General features: G+C 37.4%; 3 protein-coding genes across 8 annotated transcripts in view; 1 reads left to right on the top strand and 2 right to left on the bottom strand.

The window, feature by feature from the left end:
- Nucleotides 1–4: 4 nt before the first annotated feature.
- Nucleotides 5–8,951, top strand: LOC146457730 (RNA polymerase-associated protein LEO1-like). Its single transcript, XM_085091616.1, has 7 exons — nucleotides 5–498; nucleotides 2,361–2,447; nucleotides 3,836–4,135; nucleotides 4,829–5,005; nucleotides 5,892–6,077; nucleotides 7,514–7,700; nucleotides 8,590–8,951. Exons 1-7 carry the CDS (start codon nucleotides 247–249, stop codon nucleotides 8,814–8,816), a joined length of 1,416 nt encoding a protein of 471 aa, XP_084947742.1. The 5' UTR covers nucleotides 5–246; the 3' UTR covers nucleotides 8,817–8,951.
- A 2,997-nt stretch (nucleotides 8,952–11,948) lies between these two features.
- LOC146457729 (protein HEXIM1-like) lies at nucleotides 11,949–13,300 on the bottom strand. Its single transcript, XM_085091617.1, has one exon. The coding sequence runs from the start codon at nucleotides 13,133–13,135 to the stop codon at nucleotides 12,167–12,169; it is 969 nt and encodes a 322-aa protein (XP_084947743.1). The 5' UTR covers nucleotides 13,136–13,300; the 3' UTR covers nucleotides 11,949–12,166.
- Nucleotides 13,301–15,528: 2,228 nt separating this feature from the next.
- The window catches only part of LOC146457728 (uncharacterized), a 39,663-nt gene continuing 36,501 nt past the window's right edge, over nucleotides 15,529–18,690 (bottom strand). For all 6 annotated transcript variants that reach the window (XM_085091640.1, XM_085091643.1, XM_085091641.1 and 3 more), the window contains one exon: nucleotides 15,529–18,354. In XM_085091640.1, coding sequence (XP_084947766.1) covers nucleotides 18,286–18,354 — 69 coding nt within the window. In that variant the 3' untranslated portion in view covers nucleotides 15,529–18,285. The remainder of the gene's footprint in view (nucleotides 18,355–18,690) is intronic.

Below are 18,690 nucleotides of genomic sequence, written 5' to 3'. Positions count from 1 at the left end.
TACTTTGCAGCAGGGGTTGTGGCTGTTGAATTTGTAGAATTTCTTGCTCTACTCACCAATGATCTTATGCATCTAAAAGCAGAACAACTAGAGAATGGATTTTTATCATAATTGAAGAATAAAAGGGTTGGTTTTTCGTTCACTTGGTGCACACGAAATTATCACTGGTCTTACACGACCTCCCAGCTGGTGGACAAGAACATCGCTGACCTGTAGCTGGACCTTCGTTTCTCCATCCTAACCAAGATGTCGATGGAAGACTTTTTGTTTGGCAGTGATTTAGAGGACAGCGATGATGAAGCCAAAGCAGCCAAAGGAAGCAAAGAATCAGAGCGTGATAGTCAACTGAATGAGTTGTTTGGTGATTCACCCAGCGAAGGAGAAGACGAAATTGAACATGTTGAGTCTGACAAAGAGGAAGCGGACAGTGGCGAAGAAAATGTAGAAGAAAGAAAAAACTCCGTTCAGGAAGGAGATGATGATGAGGAAGAAAGTGAGGTAAGAAATGGAGAGTTCATCATCCATGTTTTTTTTGTTTTTGTTTTATTCTATTGAATTCGCCATTCCAATTCAAGCTGAAGCTTTTACAGCTGTCAAGAAACTCAATAAAGCTTGCATCAAGTTTATATAAGCTTAATTATTAGACACGGCCATAGCCCTTTCGGAAAATGCCTCAACATGCTCGAGTTGTTGTACAGTTCTTCCATACTCTTCAGACTGGGTGACAGGGACGTGCACAACTGCAAGTGAGGCCAAGTTGTTAGACCCCCAAAAAATTCCTGTTAGGTTACAACTGGATATAGAAAATGTCCAACAGCCGAGAACGTGATCCACAAAGTCCATTCTACTATGCACAAAACCCTAAAAGGAGGCCCAGCCAAAATCTGTCTGCTAAAAAAAGTTTACTTTTTCACATTCAAAAAAATTCTTTTTTTCTCCCCGTAACTAAATTATGCCCTTCATTTACAAGGACTGCAAAATGGCTTCTTGTCTTACAAAAGCCCCTATACTTTTCCGAGGAGTAAGGAATACAAACTTCCCTCTATTTCCCCCTCCTGGCCAGAGAAATTTTCAATCAAATCTCCCTATAGGTCCCCATGAAAATGTGTACTTCCCCTGCCCCCCTCCCAGGGGATAACCGATGTTAGGTGCATTAGGCTGACCTGTTCCAGATCATAAGATTATGCAGAGTGTTGGGAAGGTAAGGGAGCAGTTGGTGCTCCACACTTTTTGAATGCCTGTAATAGGCTAATATTAGAGAGATATTTAAGCACCATAACACCACCGCCTCAAATGCTAGACATGACCATGTGACCATGTTTACCCTATATTTGCTCCTTGCTGTTTTCAGTTCCTCAGAATAATTCAGTAGTTTTGCGTTAGCATCAGAGGCCAGAATTCTTTTGCACTATTCTCATCTATGTACTCATTTTTTAAATAAAACATAACACAAATCTCGTGTTTGTTGTTTGCCATAAACATGGTGCTTAATCTCTCTAATATTGAGGGATGCAGGGCATAACCAACCTACATGCATAGTGAAAAAGATTTTTAAACCAAATTAATGTTTAGTTTTATTTGGCTCAGATTTTTAGCATCATCTAGGGGTACCGAATGGTCTCTGCGAGCATTTGCGAGCATACAAGCAGTGTGTTTATTTTTGCGAGCACGAGCAGTTGTCAAATTTTTTTGCGAGCAGCGAGCTCTTTAGAAAATACAGATGGCGAGCAGCGAGCACTTTGAGTACTTTGTAAATTTTCCGCTAGCCGGAATCTCTCTTTTATTAATAGGATACTTTGTTTTGCTCCAAGTAATAGCTAATAATCTGGCTGACACCTCCAAAACAGAACAATAGGTGCAAACCAAGGGCGGTTCAACCTAAGGTTCAACCAGTCCCAGCATCTTACTGCCCTGCTTGATGCCAAATTACGTCACGCAGCTTCATGTGAGTCAGTAAGGGTGGACGCTCAAGAACTTCAAGAGCTCTCAAGGAGATCTACTAGATCCAAAGCCCGCGATCTTAAGTTTTCCAACTCTTTCTAATCATAACTGATTTATCATTTATTATATGTATAAAAAAACTACAAAGCAGGGTTAACGAAATTTCGAGCAATCAAGCACATGTTAACGAGAATGCGAGCATGCGAGCAGTTGCAAAAATTTTGCGAGCACGATCAAGCGAGCACCCGTGTAATTTTTGCGAGCAACTCGAGCAAAGGCCAAATTTTGCGAGCACTTTAAAATTGACTGGGACCATTCAACACCCCTTCATCTGGCACAGGGGAGAATAAAAACCACTGATGGTTTGAAAATTCAAACTAAAATTAATATTTAATAAGATAAAAATACTTTTTGAACAGGATGTGGCCAGACCAAACCTGCATACCCAGCTGTCTTCTACAGACTTATTTGGAGATGATGAAGAACTGTCATCAGATGATGAACAGGTTAGTTGAAAGTACCTAGGGTGCTTGTTAAGATTTGTAAAAGGAGGTAATAAATTTGCAATAGCAGGTGGTCACGCCATCTTGTTAATGTCTGCCAGGGAATGGGAGTGAGATGGCTGTGGGAAAAATGGAAACCAAACATGGCAGAGTTTGAAATCAGCTTTTGTTTTTGATGAAAGGAACTGCTCAAACCAAAATTGATTTCTTTACAGGTGATGGATTTTCAATGTGATGATGTCTCTTGGGTGTTTTTACAATATTTTCTAAATGGAAAGGGAATTCCCAAAACAAGGATATTATCCAATAAATTTTGACAGCAATGGCATCAATTTTGGAAACATTTTTTCACAATATATAGCTGTTGTAGGTTAAAATGAATCCAGGTTAAAATGATTTCAACCTAGGTTGATTTGTATTTTCCTTTGTTAAGGTTGGGTAATTTACATCTGAAACAAAAGAAAATACAATTCAACCTAGGTTGAAATCATTTTAACCTGGGATTCATTTTAACCTGCAACATAGCCAGTAATGTTTTGTGAAGAGACAGTTAAAATAGCTGGTGACTGGCCCCCAACAAGAACCCTGTGTACTTATTTGGAATTGCCTCATGATTTCCAAACGCCATGCATCTTGGATTTTTGGATTTCTCCAAAACTTCAGAAAACCACCAAAATTGACCAAAAGGTGGCCAAAACCAATAGAAAAGCACTACAATGAACCTCTACCCAAAACACAAATTTTCCCAAAAAAAAAATTGTGAAAGGGTTATAACATGTGGTGGTGCTTGCTCGCATAATAAAAAAATTATACAGCTGTAGACATTCAAAGTCCATGTGGCAGACTTCCCTTCACTACCCTGGTGAGGTTAATCTTAAAAAATGAGTTTTTAAGAAAGAAATGAAGGTCTCATTAGTAACTGTATGTGTTATGCAAGAACTAAGCAAAGAACACATGTTAACTGATTTGAAGGATATACTAGTGCAAATTCAGTAGAAGCAGATACTGTAGCATCTGCTACATGCCAGGTGTATTTTACAGGTCACATTATCCACATGTCACAACTACTGGTCACTGTGATAATTTTATATAAACAAGCTAAACAGGGTCTCTTAGCTCTAAACTCCATTCAGGCCTAGGGCACACTAATCCTCTTGCTTATATACTGGTATCACAGTGACTGTACTTGTGATGTGTGGAATGTGTCCTATAAAAAAGACCTGTCTTCTATTACATACACTTATTCTTTTTAGATAAGGCAAACCTTAGAAAATTTCAGCAAAAAATATATAAATATAATATGGCGTGTTTGATAGTCTGTCCTTTACCTGACAAGCTACCAGACTTGAAGAAAGACCTGTTGTTAATAAGTTGCGATTATTTGTTGTTAGCATGAAGAGAAGGAAGAAAAAATCTTGGAGCCAGAAGATCAGGCTCAAGTTGGCGATGAAGTTCAAGCTGGTGACGCTGATGAAGTTACCAGAGAAGAAGGAGAAGAGGAAGAGGAAGAAACAAGAATTGATGTCACCATCCCCTACTGTAGATTCTCCCTGGGTTCAGAGCTGTATTTTGTGAAGATGCCAAACTTTTTGAGCATTGAACGTAAGCCGTTTGATCCTACTCTTTATGAAGATGAAATGGAAGAAGATGAAGTGTTAGATGAAGAAGGAAGAGCCAGGCTGAAGTTAAAGGTACAGTACATACAGGCTGATAACTGTACATTGGGAAACCCTGGCCTTATACAGTGTGAACAAAGATAACATTGTGTAGTACCAGAAAATATCCATACCTCCCCCCACACAAGGGATTTTCTCAAAGACCCATCCCACAAATATCCTCCAAAATTCACCAGATATTCACAAGATCGTCTTCCTGCAAAATTTCTTCCAGTGCAGAAATACTGTAAAATTATGATGTGCATCTGGCACATCTCTGGACTTCTAGCAACATATATTATGGTATCACACTTACATCTCAAAGTGACTACATCATGAGACAAATGATAATACACTTATTGTTATTGAAATATTAACGTATAAAAGTAATTATTAAAGTATGTAGTCAACAATTTGGTTCCTTTTGCTTTGAACTTTATACATAGATTGAGATACACTTTATTTATTCCCAAATTTACAGAGTAGCATGACTGCTAATTTCTTTGAGCTACGTAATGTTGAGCTACCAAGTGATACAACATGAATAAAATGCACTTGGTAGAGATTTACATAATATTATTATAAGGACAAAAATAGCTAGCCGAAGGAGTTGAAATCAGTGGTAGCACGGCAGTGATTATGAAGTACATTCCAGGATTTGGCTGCCAAATAACTGATGTTTTTCTAATGTTGAAAAGCTCTTTAGTTAAAATGTTTCTTCCTGTGTAGGTAGAAAACACAATTCGATGGAGATACAGGAAAGATGAGGAAGGAAATGAAGTTAAAGAGAGTAATGCGAGAATAGTGCGCTGGTCTGATGGCTCAACATCACTGTTACTAGGGGAAGTGTTTGACGTTCATAAGAACAAAATTGATGGTAATTTCAATCACCTTTTTGTTCAGCAGGTATGTGCGATAAAGTTATCATGATTACAGTTGTAGCTTGTTTGCCTCTGCTTCTCAAAATGTGCATCAAAATTCTTGTTTCTCTAAAATGGAGTGTGAGTGAGAGACTAGAGGTTGAACTAAAGGCAGTGTTACACAAACATGTTACAAGTATGCAACATTTGGAAGACCTGTTAAAGCATGCCACAATCATTGCAAAAAGTTGAAGTAAGTTATACTTTCTGCAATGCTTGCTGCAATATGGCAACAAATTTTTGAAGCAGTGCTCAGTGTAGCATGATTCCTGCAACTTGCCTCACAATGCTGCAACACATTACTTTTTCACATCTTTTTCACAAATTATGCAGTCATATAATATTTCCAGTGTGAACCCTTCCTTTGCTTAGTTGAAGTACAAAAGAAGCTGACTGAATTTAACTAACTTTGGTGTTCAAAATCATTGCAATTTCATTGAACAAGTTTCACCTTTGGGTTGTTTTATCTCATTAATTCCAGTTTGCCTGTCTGAAATTCATCATATGATGTAACTGCAGGAAAATCTCAGTGACAGCCTCCCATCTAGGCTGAAATTTCAACCTGGGCAGATACCTTTAATGACTCAATTGGGCCCTTGATTTCACATTTAACCATAGAGTTAATTCACGGCGGCCGTATTGGAGGAGTGGAACAATAGAATGATTTCCCTTTAGGAAATAAATTTTATTTTTATGCAAATATCTTTTATTGTTTGGCTTCTCCAGCATGGCTGCCGCAAACACACTTTGTGGAGAGGTACCTTGTGCATTGCCTCAACAGGGGTATAAGAAAAGTATTTTTTGTTACCACCTCTTGTTTCAATAAAAATTATTTGTTTTAATATTTTGTTGTTGTTGTTTTTTTTTTCAAGGGGACTGGTTTGCAAGCACAATCCATTTTCAAGGAGAAACTTACTTTCAGACCTCATTCGACAACAAGTCAGACACACAGAAAGATGACGCTGTCTATTGCTGACCGTGCATCCAAAGCACAGAAGATTAAAATGCTCCCAGCAGCTGGTATGGATCCTGAGGCACAGAGATCAGAACTTATTAAGGTGAATGTTTTACTGAACAAGGGTGATAGCTGGGGTACCTTCTGGGGTAATAACCAAGAGTAAAAAAGGTGAAAACAGTAATCAATAACAAGAAATAATCTGATAAGCCAGTCACTAACAACCAAGGAAACAAGGACCACTTCACTCTGCAATTGACATAAGATAAGTGTTTTTATGTTGTATCTGTCTCTGTTATTCCTAGGTTGTTATGCAGTGTGCTTTTCTCTAAAATGACTGTCAAATAAAATAAGACTTCAATACTGTACACTTTGTTGAATTTGTTTTCTTCACTTAAAGGCAAACTAAGGTAAAAAGCTGATTTGACACAACCTGGAGTTGTTTTTGTTGACAAGAAAGGTGGCAACAATGCCATGGATGTGTTGCAGAAGGCATCTACGAACATGACACCCTTACAATATTTTTGTCTCATGCTTCAGAAGTATTTTACTTATCTGTTGTCCACTACTACAATTTAAGAAATTCCTCAATGGTAAATCTGCATTTTCCTTGATCTGATTCAGGGGTGGCAAATCAAGTCTTCACTACAGAAATCAGAAATTCTGTTCTCTAGAATCACACCATTGTAGCTTAAATATATGTACCTTTAAACTGCACCTTTTATGCATTATGAATGAGCTATTAGATCTGAGGCATTATTTTTATTTATTTATTTATTTTGTCTGTTTAATTATTTATTTATTTATTTTACTTTATCAGCTTTATTGGACACATCAAAATAAATACAAAGAACAAAACAGAAATACAAGAAACAAAATGACTGGTCCAGAGGGAATTGTGCAAAAGGGGACAACGAGACCCATGCTAGGTGCAACCCCTGAAACATCATTAAAACGTATATTAAAGAACATTTAAAAAATCTTAAGCTTAAGCACGGTGGCAAGGGCAGTCTCTTGCAAGAGACCATGTTCAAGGCATGTCAATATTATACGTGGAGTCCAAAAAGGTGGCATACTTGACGTGCAGAAAATGTTTAAAAATTTCTAGGCTGGCAAAATGTTCAGGGGAGGCTACATTACACACAGTACTCCAGAATTTTACAATTCTATGAAAATATGAAGCCTGAAAAGTGGAGGCACTAAGCTGGTTTCAGAATTTATAAATAAATAAATAATGAATTTATGATTTATAAATAAATGGTGATGATAATGAATGAAGAAAGTTTTGGGAATTTGTTGAAACCATTAAGGAATGTGTAATAAGGGTATAATTATTGTATGTAGAACTAAATTGAGTAGTGATATAATTTGTGTTTAAATCATTTACTCCGTCTCTCTGGAAGAATGTGATACCATTTTAAAATAAAGAAGAAAATAATGACCATGATCATGAAGACGATAGCAAATTACAAAAAAATTTAACGACAGTTTTTAGTGATTAGAATAGTAATTTAATGTATTTTTTCTCCTGCCCATCAGAAAGAAGATGAGAGACTAAGAACGCAGTTGCGCCGTGAAAATCAACAGCGTCGAATGAAGGAGAGAAGCCAGGCAAAGGGCTTGAGTGCAGGCTTCCTGGAGTCTGACCGATATGAGGATGAAGGAGAGGATCTGGAACAGAGTTTGTTGGCAATTAAGAATAAATACAAGAAAAAACTGGCTGAAGGTTTGTTAGTGGTCTCTTTGTCAGTAAATATTTTTAAACGTGGTACTTGAGAACATTAAGATTGTTCCAAACTTTTGCACCCATAACTGCAAAACTATTTTTAAAATAGTTAGTTCTGTTTTTGGGAGCTCAATGTTTAAATCCTGGAAGAACATAATCCATAATCGCAAAGTGAGTTAGTAAAAGTAAGTATGTCAGAAAAACATCATTATGACCCAGTTTATGACTATACAGGAAAAAGCAGGTCTTGGCAAAAGATTCGGAACTGGGAGTAACCATGCTTTTTTCAGAGATAATTAAGCTTAAGCAATAAAATTCTTAAAAGCTTTGAAATTCAAAACTATGTGGAATTTTTTTTTCCAAATTTAAGCTGAATTATCTCTGAAAAATGGCTGGTTACCCCAAATTATTCTCCTTGTAGATTTTGATAACACTACTAAGGTCTTCTTATCCTGTACAGTCACAAACTGTGCAAAAATACATTTAAATTAGTAGGCACCATCCTAAAGAAATCAGAATTTCTCAGACTATTCCAAGATACGCAGAAGGTATACGCAATAGTAATTTAGGAGGCACTAAGGAGACATGTTTTGCTGATCTGTGTAGAATATACCTACTGTGTAGCTTTAGTTCTAGTATTATAATATACAGTGTATTGTTGGAGGAATCTGACATACCACTGCAATGAACAATAGACAAGTATACCAATCACTGTAAAAGAGATTAAGCATTTAGCCACTGTTACATGGTCAATTTTTTATCCTTCTGGGACTTGGAGGAATGCAGCTTCCTGGACACTATCCGAAGCCACTTTGTAATCTTTATATAAATTTTTAAATTCAGATGTGAATTTTTGTGGGAAGAGAATACCTTAGTTTTTGTTTTACAGGATTTGGTAGCGAATCAGATGAGGCAGAGGAAAGTGAAGGAGGATTGGAAAGTGATGACGATGAAGAAGATAGAAAGAGACTGTTAAATGTAAAGGAAGGCATTGAATCAGAAGATGATGATGATAAGCTTGAAAGCAGGAAGAGAACAAGTATTGATGAGGGAGGATCACAAAGAAAGAAGAAAAAGAGTCGACAGATTGTTGAAAGTGATGAAGATAGTGATTAGTGAAGATACGGAAGTAACAAGTACATTTGTCTCCTGGAAAGAATTTGGCATAGCATTTCTGAATGAAATGTTTGTAGAAGGAAATGGATTGGAGTTTAACAGTTCAAAGAAACTGTCTTGTTTCATCATGGAGCCAGAACATTTGGATTGAAAAGTCTTTGTCTCAGTGAAAGCTTTTCACTTGGGCTCAAGATTAGCTACATCTTGCTGTTAGAGTGCACCATGGTTTGGTATCATTTAGTTTTGATAAGAACTCTCATTCAGAATAAGTCACCAACCATGACAAAGGTAGCGGAGTGTTGCCCTGTTATATCGTCACCTGTCATGATAATGTCATAAAAATGACAGCACTATCTTGCTCCTCAAAATGTTTTCTTTCTAATGTATTAAGGACAATCAGAGCTACTTTTGCCACTTCAGAAGGTACAGACTGACGAGATTTTAGCACATCTTGGCATAGACCTTTGTCATGTGGGGCCATGTTGAGTCTCAGAAGAGTAAAAAGCTTTGTTTTTGCACAGCAAGCCTCGCCCAGACGCAAATTCAGTCCAAGGCTTGCCGTGTGCAAATACAAAGCTTTTTATTCTCCTGAGACTCAACAGGGCTGCCAAGTGACAAAGGTCTATTGTGTGGTTCCAGAAAATATCCATACCCACCCCAACGAAGGTCATTGGAAATTCCAGGGGGTCTCAGAAGACCAAATTTTTAAAAGAAAGTATGAAGCTGAACTGGAATTCCCTGAGGGTGGGAGGGTTCAATCCAAAAAACCTTCCATGGGGGAGGTATGGATATTTTCTGGGACCACATATTTCCATGCTTAAAATAGTTGACCTCTCCACTCCATGCCATCCATTTCTGTTAATGCTAGTCCCAAGAATGTGATGGTACTTGAACCTGGCTTGTATATTTGTTTAAAGTGTCAGATGAACGACTAACAATATAGAGATAGATAATGGGATTAGCTTCTAAACAAACTGTGATGCTGCGTCGGTGGAGCAGTGGAAATGAATATTAGGTGTTATGTTACAGAGTTGATAACTTAAAGGTAATTTGGCCATTGTAAAGAGATTCAAGAGTTGATGTTTTAAATGTTAGCCCTTCATCAGAGCGCAATTCTTTACAGTGGAAATATCACCTTATCAACTCTGTTGATAAACCTAATATTTATAACAATATACAGGTTTATTAAATATACTGCACAAACCATGATATCATCATCATCTTACAAACTGTAACATCTATGAAATACCCAGTAATAACACTTGTGTGCATTGAACACTGAAAACAAGTAACCTGTGATAAGGCTTTGTTTGTAGGTCTGATGACAGCAATTCAGGCACCATCCATGCGCTTGTCAAAAGAGCACAATATTTTTGTGCCTGTGAATAAGGTTACCCATTACTTGATTCTGTATTGCATCTAAGGTTAGAAGATCATATCACGCAAGTATTTGTTTCCATGCTGTGTACATGCAAAGATACAAGTAATATCCGTGTAAAAAGGTATTGCTTAAAAAATGATAAACAAGTCTATTCTTATTTGACTCCAAGTTTGTTATGATCTAAAAAAGTTTTGGGTGGTGGTGAATGGTCTTACAAAAAAATACAAAAATGTCTTGCAAAATGTAAGTGAAATGTCATGGGTCTCATAGTCTTGATTTCATTTCCTAGAGTAAAAATGATGGCCTGCAGGAATTTCTCCTCCCCATTAAGCTTCAAACTTCCCTTTCCCCACTCCTTGTTTTGCATGCAGGTCTGTTTTCATTGTCTAAGGGTACGGACTGGACCAAGTCACAAGTCACCCCCTGAAGAACACTGTAGATTGGCAACAACATTACCTGAGCTAGTATAAGCCAACACAGGCTCCCAAGTGGGTGTAGGGTGATAAGAAAAAACAGGGAGTACAGTCTGGGCTCGATTTTTCTCTTTGCCGTATACCGCACTTGGGAGCCTGTTCACAGGCCAACAACAAAATAGGCTTTGGCATTACATATTCGTGGAATAGGATTCACTTGTCTCAATTTTGCCCTTAAAAGTTTTGATCTGCGCAGACTATCAGTTGTCTGAACTGGTTCTCAAGGGTCAAGAGCGTAAGAGTCCTTTGGATGAATGTTGTTCATTCAGCCAACAGTCAAAATTAGTGAATACATGTTCCCCAGAAATATTTTTCCATAGTTTTCCCACTTAATCTTTACAGATAGTTTCCTCTGTATTCATGGTTGTGTTGTTAAAGGTGATTAAATCATGCATACCCTCAAGACAACATTTGACTGTGTTATTGCTCAAGACAAAACATGTCAATCAAAAATGGAAATTTTTCTCATTGAGATTTTTCACCTAATACAAATACCATCAGGGTGAATGATTTGTATAATTTCAGAAGATGGACAATGTTGTGAAGCAAATGCTGGTGGCCGCATGCCGTGGGGGGAAATCCAGAAAGTGAAAGTGCACTGCACTATATTTGGCTTTTCCATAATTATCCAGTTGTGAACAAGTCATAGTGTTTTTAAAACCCTTGCAGCAGATCAGCATGTAATTATCTGCTGATATTTTGAGAAAAATCAAAGTGTGACGATTAAATTGTAATTCAGCAGATATCCTAATACGGGCGTGTTAGCTGTCTTATCAAGTGAAAATATACCAGCACACGATTTTTTTGTCTGGATAGCCATAACAGCTGTGTTTTGAACTTTGGGCACCCTCTTATGGAAAAATCACAGAACTATCGATATTCGGCGGTTCTTCGATTCTACATATACAAATTTCGCCCTGAAGTCACTCTACGGTTATGCTTCTCTCTGTGAACGATGGCACGCTTTCAAGTGTTGTTGCGGTTTGTACAGCCGGATATTTAACAATCGGATATCGTACCCCGCTTGCATCATCCGAGAACTACAAATGGTTTTCTTTTATCAGTCTTTTTTCCAAGAAAGGCTGCTGGTTCTTCAGACCAAAGATATGTTATCCCCAGTTATTCAATTGCATGTTTTGGGCGATAAATAATATATTAATTGTAAGAAGTATCTCTATTCAATGGAACGGACGAAGTGATACCAAACGCGCAAAAAACGTAAACAAAGCCTTTCAAATGAAAGTCGATACAGCATTAAATCGTCGCAAGGACACAAAATTACACAGTACGCATAATTCTATTTTATTTTAAAAACTAAAACCTTCGCTGTTATATTTACAATAAATTTAAACCGACAACGTGGCTACAAGACCTCTATACGTTAATGCTAAGTAATGTTTTACTGTGTACACTTTTCCACCACTCACAGATTTCCTCGTAGTGCGGAGTTGAAAGTTTAAAGGACCGCTGTGGTGTTTTTAATCAATCAAACAGCGCTAAGAAATTGTCGCAGCGACGCACTTCAGGCAACTTTTGTTCATATCTTCGTTTTCTTTACGCAAGCGTTCGTTTTCTTTACGAAGTTTGTTTAGTTCAACGAGCAATATCTCCTCTCTTGTCTTAGAGTCCGAAATTAGAACTTCTTCGGTCTGATCACCGTTCAAAACATTTGAGAGCTGTTCGCCAGAAATTCTCGCGTAAGCATTTCCTATAGCCTCAGATTCTTTCAGTTTTATTTCCATGTTTTCCACACGCTCCTCGAGTAGCATAAATTCACGTACAAGTTCACTTTTGCTCATTGAATGCAAATTCTCTACGTGCACTTGTTCGTAAGCTTCGGTGAAGTCTTTCTCGAAAAACTTCTGTTCGTAAATCTCGTCCTCCGGAGACTCGTTATAATCATCGTCGAAATCTGAATCGTCGCAGGAATTAGAAAGAACTCTGCTTCGCACAGGTGCTTCATCTTCGCGGTCTGACTGCATATGTACATGTGAACCCAAATCTGGTTCTTCCAAATCATGCTCCGCCATCAGATATTGAGTCGTGTTGTAAGGTGCAGTTGGTCTTCCTTTTGCGTTGAAATACTGTTCGCGTAGTTTATTAGCCCTCTTCGTATCTCTCTCGTCCCTTTCCTTTTTCTCTTCCCACGAAAGTTTTGAATATGGCACATATCTTTTCCCGGATTTGTTATGATTTCGCCTCGACCCTCGACGGTGTTTTTTCCTAATGGGCAAAGGTTTCCAGCCCACGTCAGATGGCTGTGCTGTCAAGACAGGTACGTTACTTTCATCTTCTTTACTGTCATTCTTAACTGTCACAGATTCTACATCAGCTATCTCTCCTGCACTCTGCCCGCTAGTCCTTTCATCGTCCCCTTCACTCCCATCTTGTTCTACGGTCGCACTCGGCGCTCTGTCCGCAGTAGCGGACGATGTGGTTGATGAAGAATCAAATTGTTCTGTCATTACAGGTTAAAAACAGGTACCTTTCTGCTCGCGGCCGCTTGTTCGACGAAAGATCTTCCCCGTATTAAGCGAATGAAAAGCTTTAACACCCACTGAAAGGTAAATTTCAGCGTTTTCTGGCTGCTGACCCAAGCCCACCCAACTTAACAAGCTATCTCCACAACTCGAACTGGACTTATCGAACGGGTTGTGTTATTTTTCTACCGCGATTTGTTGTCATTCATTGAACATGTGACTTGCAATGATTGTCTCTGATTGGATGACAGCTCGTGACAAACAATACCCACGTGGGTCACGTGGGCAATACAATCAAGAGGTAAGTGGGGGAGGGTGGGGGGAGGTTGCTTCTTCAACAAGGGGAAATAAATTCTGTAATACATGTATTTGAAATCTCCAACGGCCTACAATATTTGTCTGTAACAGGAGCGGATCAGGTTAATTCGCTCATTAATCTATTTTTTCACCGCGGTTTTTCCCCGCGGACAACGACAGTTTTACAGACAAAAGCCAAACGCGATTACAGCCCTGCTTTCGTTTTATTTTTGTACGCACGAAAGGACGAAAATACCAATCAAAAAATTTTGTGTCATATCGGGAACCCCATCCCCGCCCCCCTCCCCCCGGCTTGGTCACGAGTACAGTTTATTTTAGAAGAAAATGTTGGAAATGGGCAAAGGTTGTATTTTATATTTCATATCCACATTTTGCTTTTTTTGAAAACCAAAAGTTATAGGTTTACGTCATGTAGCTTCATGTGGACCATGTTGGTGGTAAGGAACAATGAGATTTTTCTCCCCTGGGAGTTAACTCCATTTTTTTATGCTAACTATGTGAGCAAATTTTCTTTTGTTTTTACCACCAACGTGGCAGCAATGCAATCCACCTATTGAAGCTAAACAAGGTTAGAATAGGTAAGAATATTTACAACACAAAGCTTGTCCAGTTACTGTAATTTAGTCAGTAAAAGGAAACATAATCTGGGATTAATCAATGTCACCCCGGGCGGGGACTCTCATATGAAAGGGGCGGGGATTCTCGTTGGAAATTTTGAATTGAACCCCTAAAGGAGACCAATCTGGGCATGGCCCAAGCTTTTTTGACTCCTAAAAGAGACCATTTTAAACACAGACAAATATATATTATTATATTTCTTTGCGTGCAACTCTAAATGAGACCTTCACGGCTAAATATAATGGCATTTTGCCCAGAACAACCGAAGTGAGACTAAACTCCGAAATTTACACCTCTAAGCGAGACGACAAGCATCCCTACCCCTTTCATATGAGAGTCCCCCGTCCCCAGGAATGTCACATGACAAATATGGTCTATTTTGGGAGTGGGGATAATATGTTACTATCACAGTATTACATACCGGAACATTTTAAGCCAGTAATGTGGTTTTTATATCATTTTTATAAAGCTCTAAACAATAATTTTATTGTTATTGCCAACCAATTATATATACAGGGAGTGGGTCTGTGGACAAAGAACTCAAGACTTCAATGACTGAGCTTCCACTACAGGGGAAGTCAAAAATAAAATATTTTAACCACTGTCAAGATGATTATTTTGTTTATTACTTTGTCTGATAGTTTTCTCACTAATTTATAACTGCTAAGTTTATTAAATGGTAGAAAGATTCTTATTTTTGCAGAAAGTTTTCATTTATTGGGAATTAATGATCCACCTCATCATTTAACATTCTAGCCTAAAATCCCATGTTCAATTAAAGACAGTTATATAACAACATTACTATCCAAAGGAGTTGGACTTTGGCTGTCAGAGGCTATCTGAGACATGCCAATCCAAATTATTTTAACTGTAACATTTGATTTCAGAAAAAATATTTATATTTATACCAATAACAAAGTAGCATTGTTTATAAGAACTGGCAATCCGGCAGATCATCGATTGAAAGTCTGTAATTTTTAGTTGCCCAGTTTAACCGATTGTTTGATCACTGGAATTTGTTCATGCTCATTTCATCATTTCTTTATAAAAAATGGAATATTTTAACATTTCCTGGCTTTTTCAGCTACTGAGCATTGCTTTCCTGTGGTACTGTTTCTTATGCTGTACGATGTTTCCTTAAATCTCATTGAAAGCCACAAGCAGGACATTTCTGTGGTGGCATTGTTTAGCTTTTAATGATTCCCAAGATAAAAAATTGTCTGATTTTGTTTGGTAAACAATGAAATTTTAAATGAATGTACTTTTCCAAGAAAAGTGCATCAGTGGTGTGTTTCGTCCTAGATAGTGATTAGCATTTGCTAATTCATATGTACTAAGTATATAATTTACAATATTTTTGTACAAGGATAGCCATCAATTAAATCATCTAGGAAAATATCATACTTACAAATTCTATGCATTTCAAGGTTTGTAGATCCATGGGGTAAAAGTGAAACATCCAGTTTCACAATTTATTATTTTCCATCATCAAGCTACAAAATCTACTCACAAGAAATAAAAAACTATTGCATACTTTTTCAGATTAGTTTGTACATTATTTTTCTTAAAAATGACTTTTCATTGATCATAACAGTACTTTCAACCCACCCACCCCACCCTTCCCAGAATGTTCATCCCATCCCCACTCCCCTGCTTATTCCCCCCGACTACAAAAGGTTGTCAACACAAATCAATACACCTAGAATGTTAGGCAACAATAAAATTGTTGCCATTAAAGCAAGAACTTTACAAATATTTAAATACCTCTGTTATAAAGCATAATATTGCGTCAAGATGGCTACAAATGTTACACGAGTATCTTCTGAAACTTTTGGACATTGTTGATTATGGTTTGAACTAGAAAAGGATGAATTCAGCAAAGTTATTAGAGTGGTTTTCAACTGATTGTCATATCACCAAAGTAATATTACTCTGGAGATGAATAAATTATAATAATTATAATAATTACTCTTGCTAATCAGAACAGATGTGAACAACACAATGCAGCTAACAGAATTTGAAACAAATACGTGTAACAGGCGTCAGAAAAGCACACAACAATGCACGTGAGAAAGTTGTGATTGGCTTTTCTCTCAATTGGTTTTTTCTCATTGGTTGAGAAAGTGCCACATGATTTAAAAAACAATCGTGGGGCATAGTAAGCCAAAATCAAATAAAGCAAAAGCAATTTGACTTACTTTTGACACTGAATTGAAAACCACTCTTTGCTAATTTAGAATTATATTCATGTCAAGTAACTGGTTGTTATCTGCGTGAATCACCAAAGGATGTACATTAAAAGGGAAAAAAACTCACTTCATGGGTAATTCAAAGTGACAAAAAACAGTCTCTTGTCTTGGTTTTGAATGGAACATGAAAAAGCAGCTGGACCCTTTTACAAATGAGGCATGTTCCCTCACAAAAGAACCTGGGAACTTCGGTTAATCCTTAACTTTGCTAACCACATGCAATCTTCTCACTAGTCTTTATGTATTATTTTTAAGGTGCTAGTGTAAGAAGATCTTTACTGATCATTGGCTTTACTCTCATGAACTGTTCGCTTAATTGCATATTCAATTTGCAAGGAGAAATCAAATGTTGATCAAAGTTTGAAATTGAAACAGGTTGCAAAAAACCACAGGTGGGGAATTCTTGTGTGGAACTTTCTGCACCACTTTAAGAGTGCAATAATTAAATTACTGTAACCAGGGCCACTATCCAGACAAAGAAGCCACAATAGCCCTTTTCACGGTTAACTCTGCTCATTTGAATTACAATGGAATCTAGCATGTATGTGAGGCAATTTCGGGCTATTTTGTAGTTTTAGGCCGAAATTACCTCGCATCCACGTTGGATAACATTGTAATGCGAATAAGAAAAATTAACCGTGAAAAGGGCTATTAGATATTTTAAATTAATTCCAAGTTTAAAATGGTTGTATTCTGGTATTCTGCATTTCTGGTCCCAGTTGTTCAAAGAGCAGATAACTCTACCCAATGGATAAATCGCTATCCAGTGGAAAAGAAATGTACTCCAACCAATACATTTTATGTGGTGGATAGTAGTTATCAGCTTTTTGAACAACTGGAACCATTTCTACAACATGTTTTGAGTTACAGTCGACAAAGGAGGAGAAGAAAATTTGTGTTTGACTTACACCAAATCAGGCTAAATACCTAGCATTGTAACCCTGTCACAGTAATATTTATTGTACTGTAATTTATCAATAAATTGAGGGGGTGCCTGGAAAAAAGCCCTAAGTGACTTCTGATAAATAGTTAGATTCTCCTTCCAGATTGCCTTGTATTTGCTTCTGAAACAAAAGGAGAATTTGGCCTTACGTCAAGTCATTTAGGGCCTTATTCTGTACACCCTCTCATTGATGGAATGTTCTGTTTCATTTCTCAGATGAACATCACAAGGAACATGGAAAGACAATGATGCCAAACATCTGCCTTCTCGTGCTGTCTACAGTCATTATTATGAGATTTGATGCTCTCATTAATTTGAGATTTCTTACGAAATGATTGAAATTCTAGTCAAATTTACTATTCCTGAAGATATAGAAATCAAGAATCTATGAAGGATTTGTGAAGCTAATACTCGAAGCTTGAGCAGTGATTAACTCATAACCTCCTCACCCTTAACAATAACTTAAAAGCAGTTGACAACAATGTATCATTGACTCAGAAGAATCAACAGTGAATTTTCCAAAGAATGTAATGGAAAAAGTATGAAAACACTTGGAAAATGTAACTGTTTAACTTTTCTTACTTATTTTCTCTTTCTTGACCAAGTCAAGCAATGTTGAACAAGGAATTTCTAAAGAGCAACCTTTAAAAAAAAGTTGCTGAACATTTCAAGCTTGCAGTTTTGAAAATTTTATGGTCAAATTTGTACTGGTAAGCTTGTTAAAAGCAGACGTGGAATGAAATGAGAAAGCACTGCAGTTGCACTGAAATAAAAATGAGCAAAACGACTTAAGTTCATTTAAATGTAAAAATGCCTAAGAACAACTAGCGATAACATCCATCTCATTCAAACAAAATCCCAAAATTCCAATTCCTAGCTTCACTTGGTATTTAGCTGTTTGGAATGGAGCAACACCACACACAATCCTTCTGTCATCGCAGGAAGTGTCGCAAATGCCACTTGAACACAAGTTTGAGTTGTCATTGCGTTATTTTCCCTCCTTTGTTTCATGGAAGCTGTGTCACTTCATCATAGAAGCGAACCTTCTGACGGCCTCTCCCAGGTGACTTTGATTCCTTTTAAAATGGAAAGAAGAAAAATAACTACCAGTGAAGGATTTAAAATATCATGTACTTTACATCAATGTGACCAGAAAGCAACAGAGTTGAAAACTTTAACAGTGCAAGTCAGAGAAGTGTGTTTCCCCTTCTAATATGAAACAGAAAGATAAATTGAAGAGCAAAACCAACCAAAATGACATTTCAGATTGCCTTTTGTTCTTTTAGCTGAGAGCCACCAGAGTTTTTGCATGCAGCCTTGGATTCCTTCAGGAAATGTTGCTCCAATGTTTCATCTGCTGCTTTGCGAGCACTTCGTTTACAATAAAAACCTATGGTTATGGGCAAAATTTC

The sequence above is a fragment of the Pavona decussata genome, unplaced genomic scaffold (assembly GCF_977016875.1).
Source record: "Pavona decussata unplaced genomic scaffold, jaPavDecu1.1 SCAFFOLD_238, whole genome shotgun sequence".
In the NCBI taxonomy this organism is placed as follows: domain Eukaryota; kingdom Metazoa; phylum Cnidaria; class Anthozoa; order Scleractinia; family Agariciidae; genus Pavona; species Pavona decussata.
This window is presented reverse-complemented; position numbering and strand designations above follow the sequence as displayed.

What these genes read in the sequence shown, in the direction of transcription:
- LOC146457729 (XM_085091617.1), bottom strand. Translation starts at nt 13,135, where the DNA reads ATGACAGAACAATTTGATTCTTCATCAACCACATCGTCCGCTACTGCG.
- LOC146457730 (XM_085091616.1), top strand. Translation starts at nt 247, where the DNA reads ATGTCGATGGAAGACTTTTTGTTTGGCAGTGATTTAGAGGACAGCGAT. An exon ending in TGTCATCAGATGATGAACAG is followed by an intron (nt 2,448 to 3,835) that starts GTTAGTTGAAAG and finishes ATTTGTTGTTAG; the next exon opens with CATGAAGAGAAGGAAGAAAA. An exon ending in GAGCCAGGCTGAAGTTAAAG is followed by an intron (nt 4,136 to 4,828) that starts GTACAGTACATA and finishes CTTCCTGTGTAG; the next exon opens with GTAGAAAACACAATTCGATG.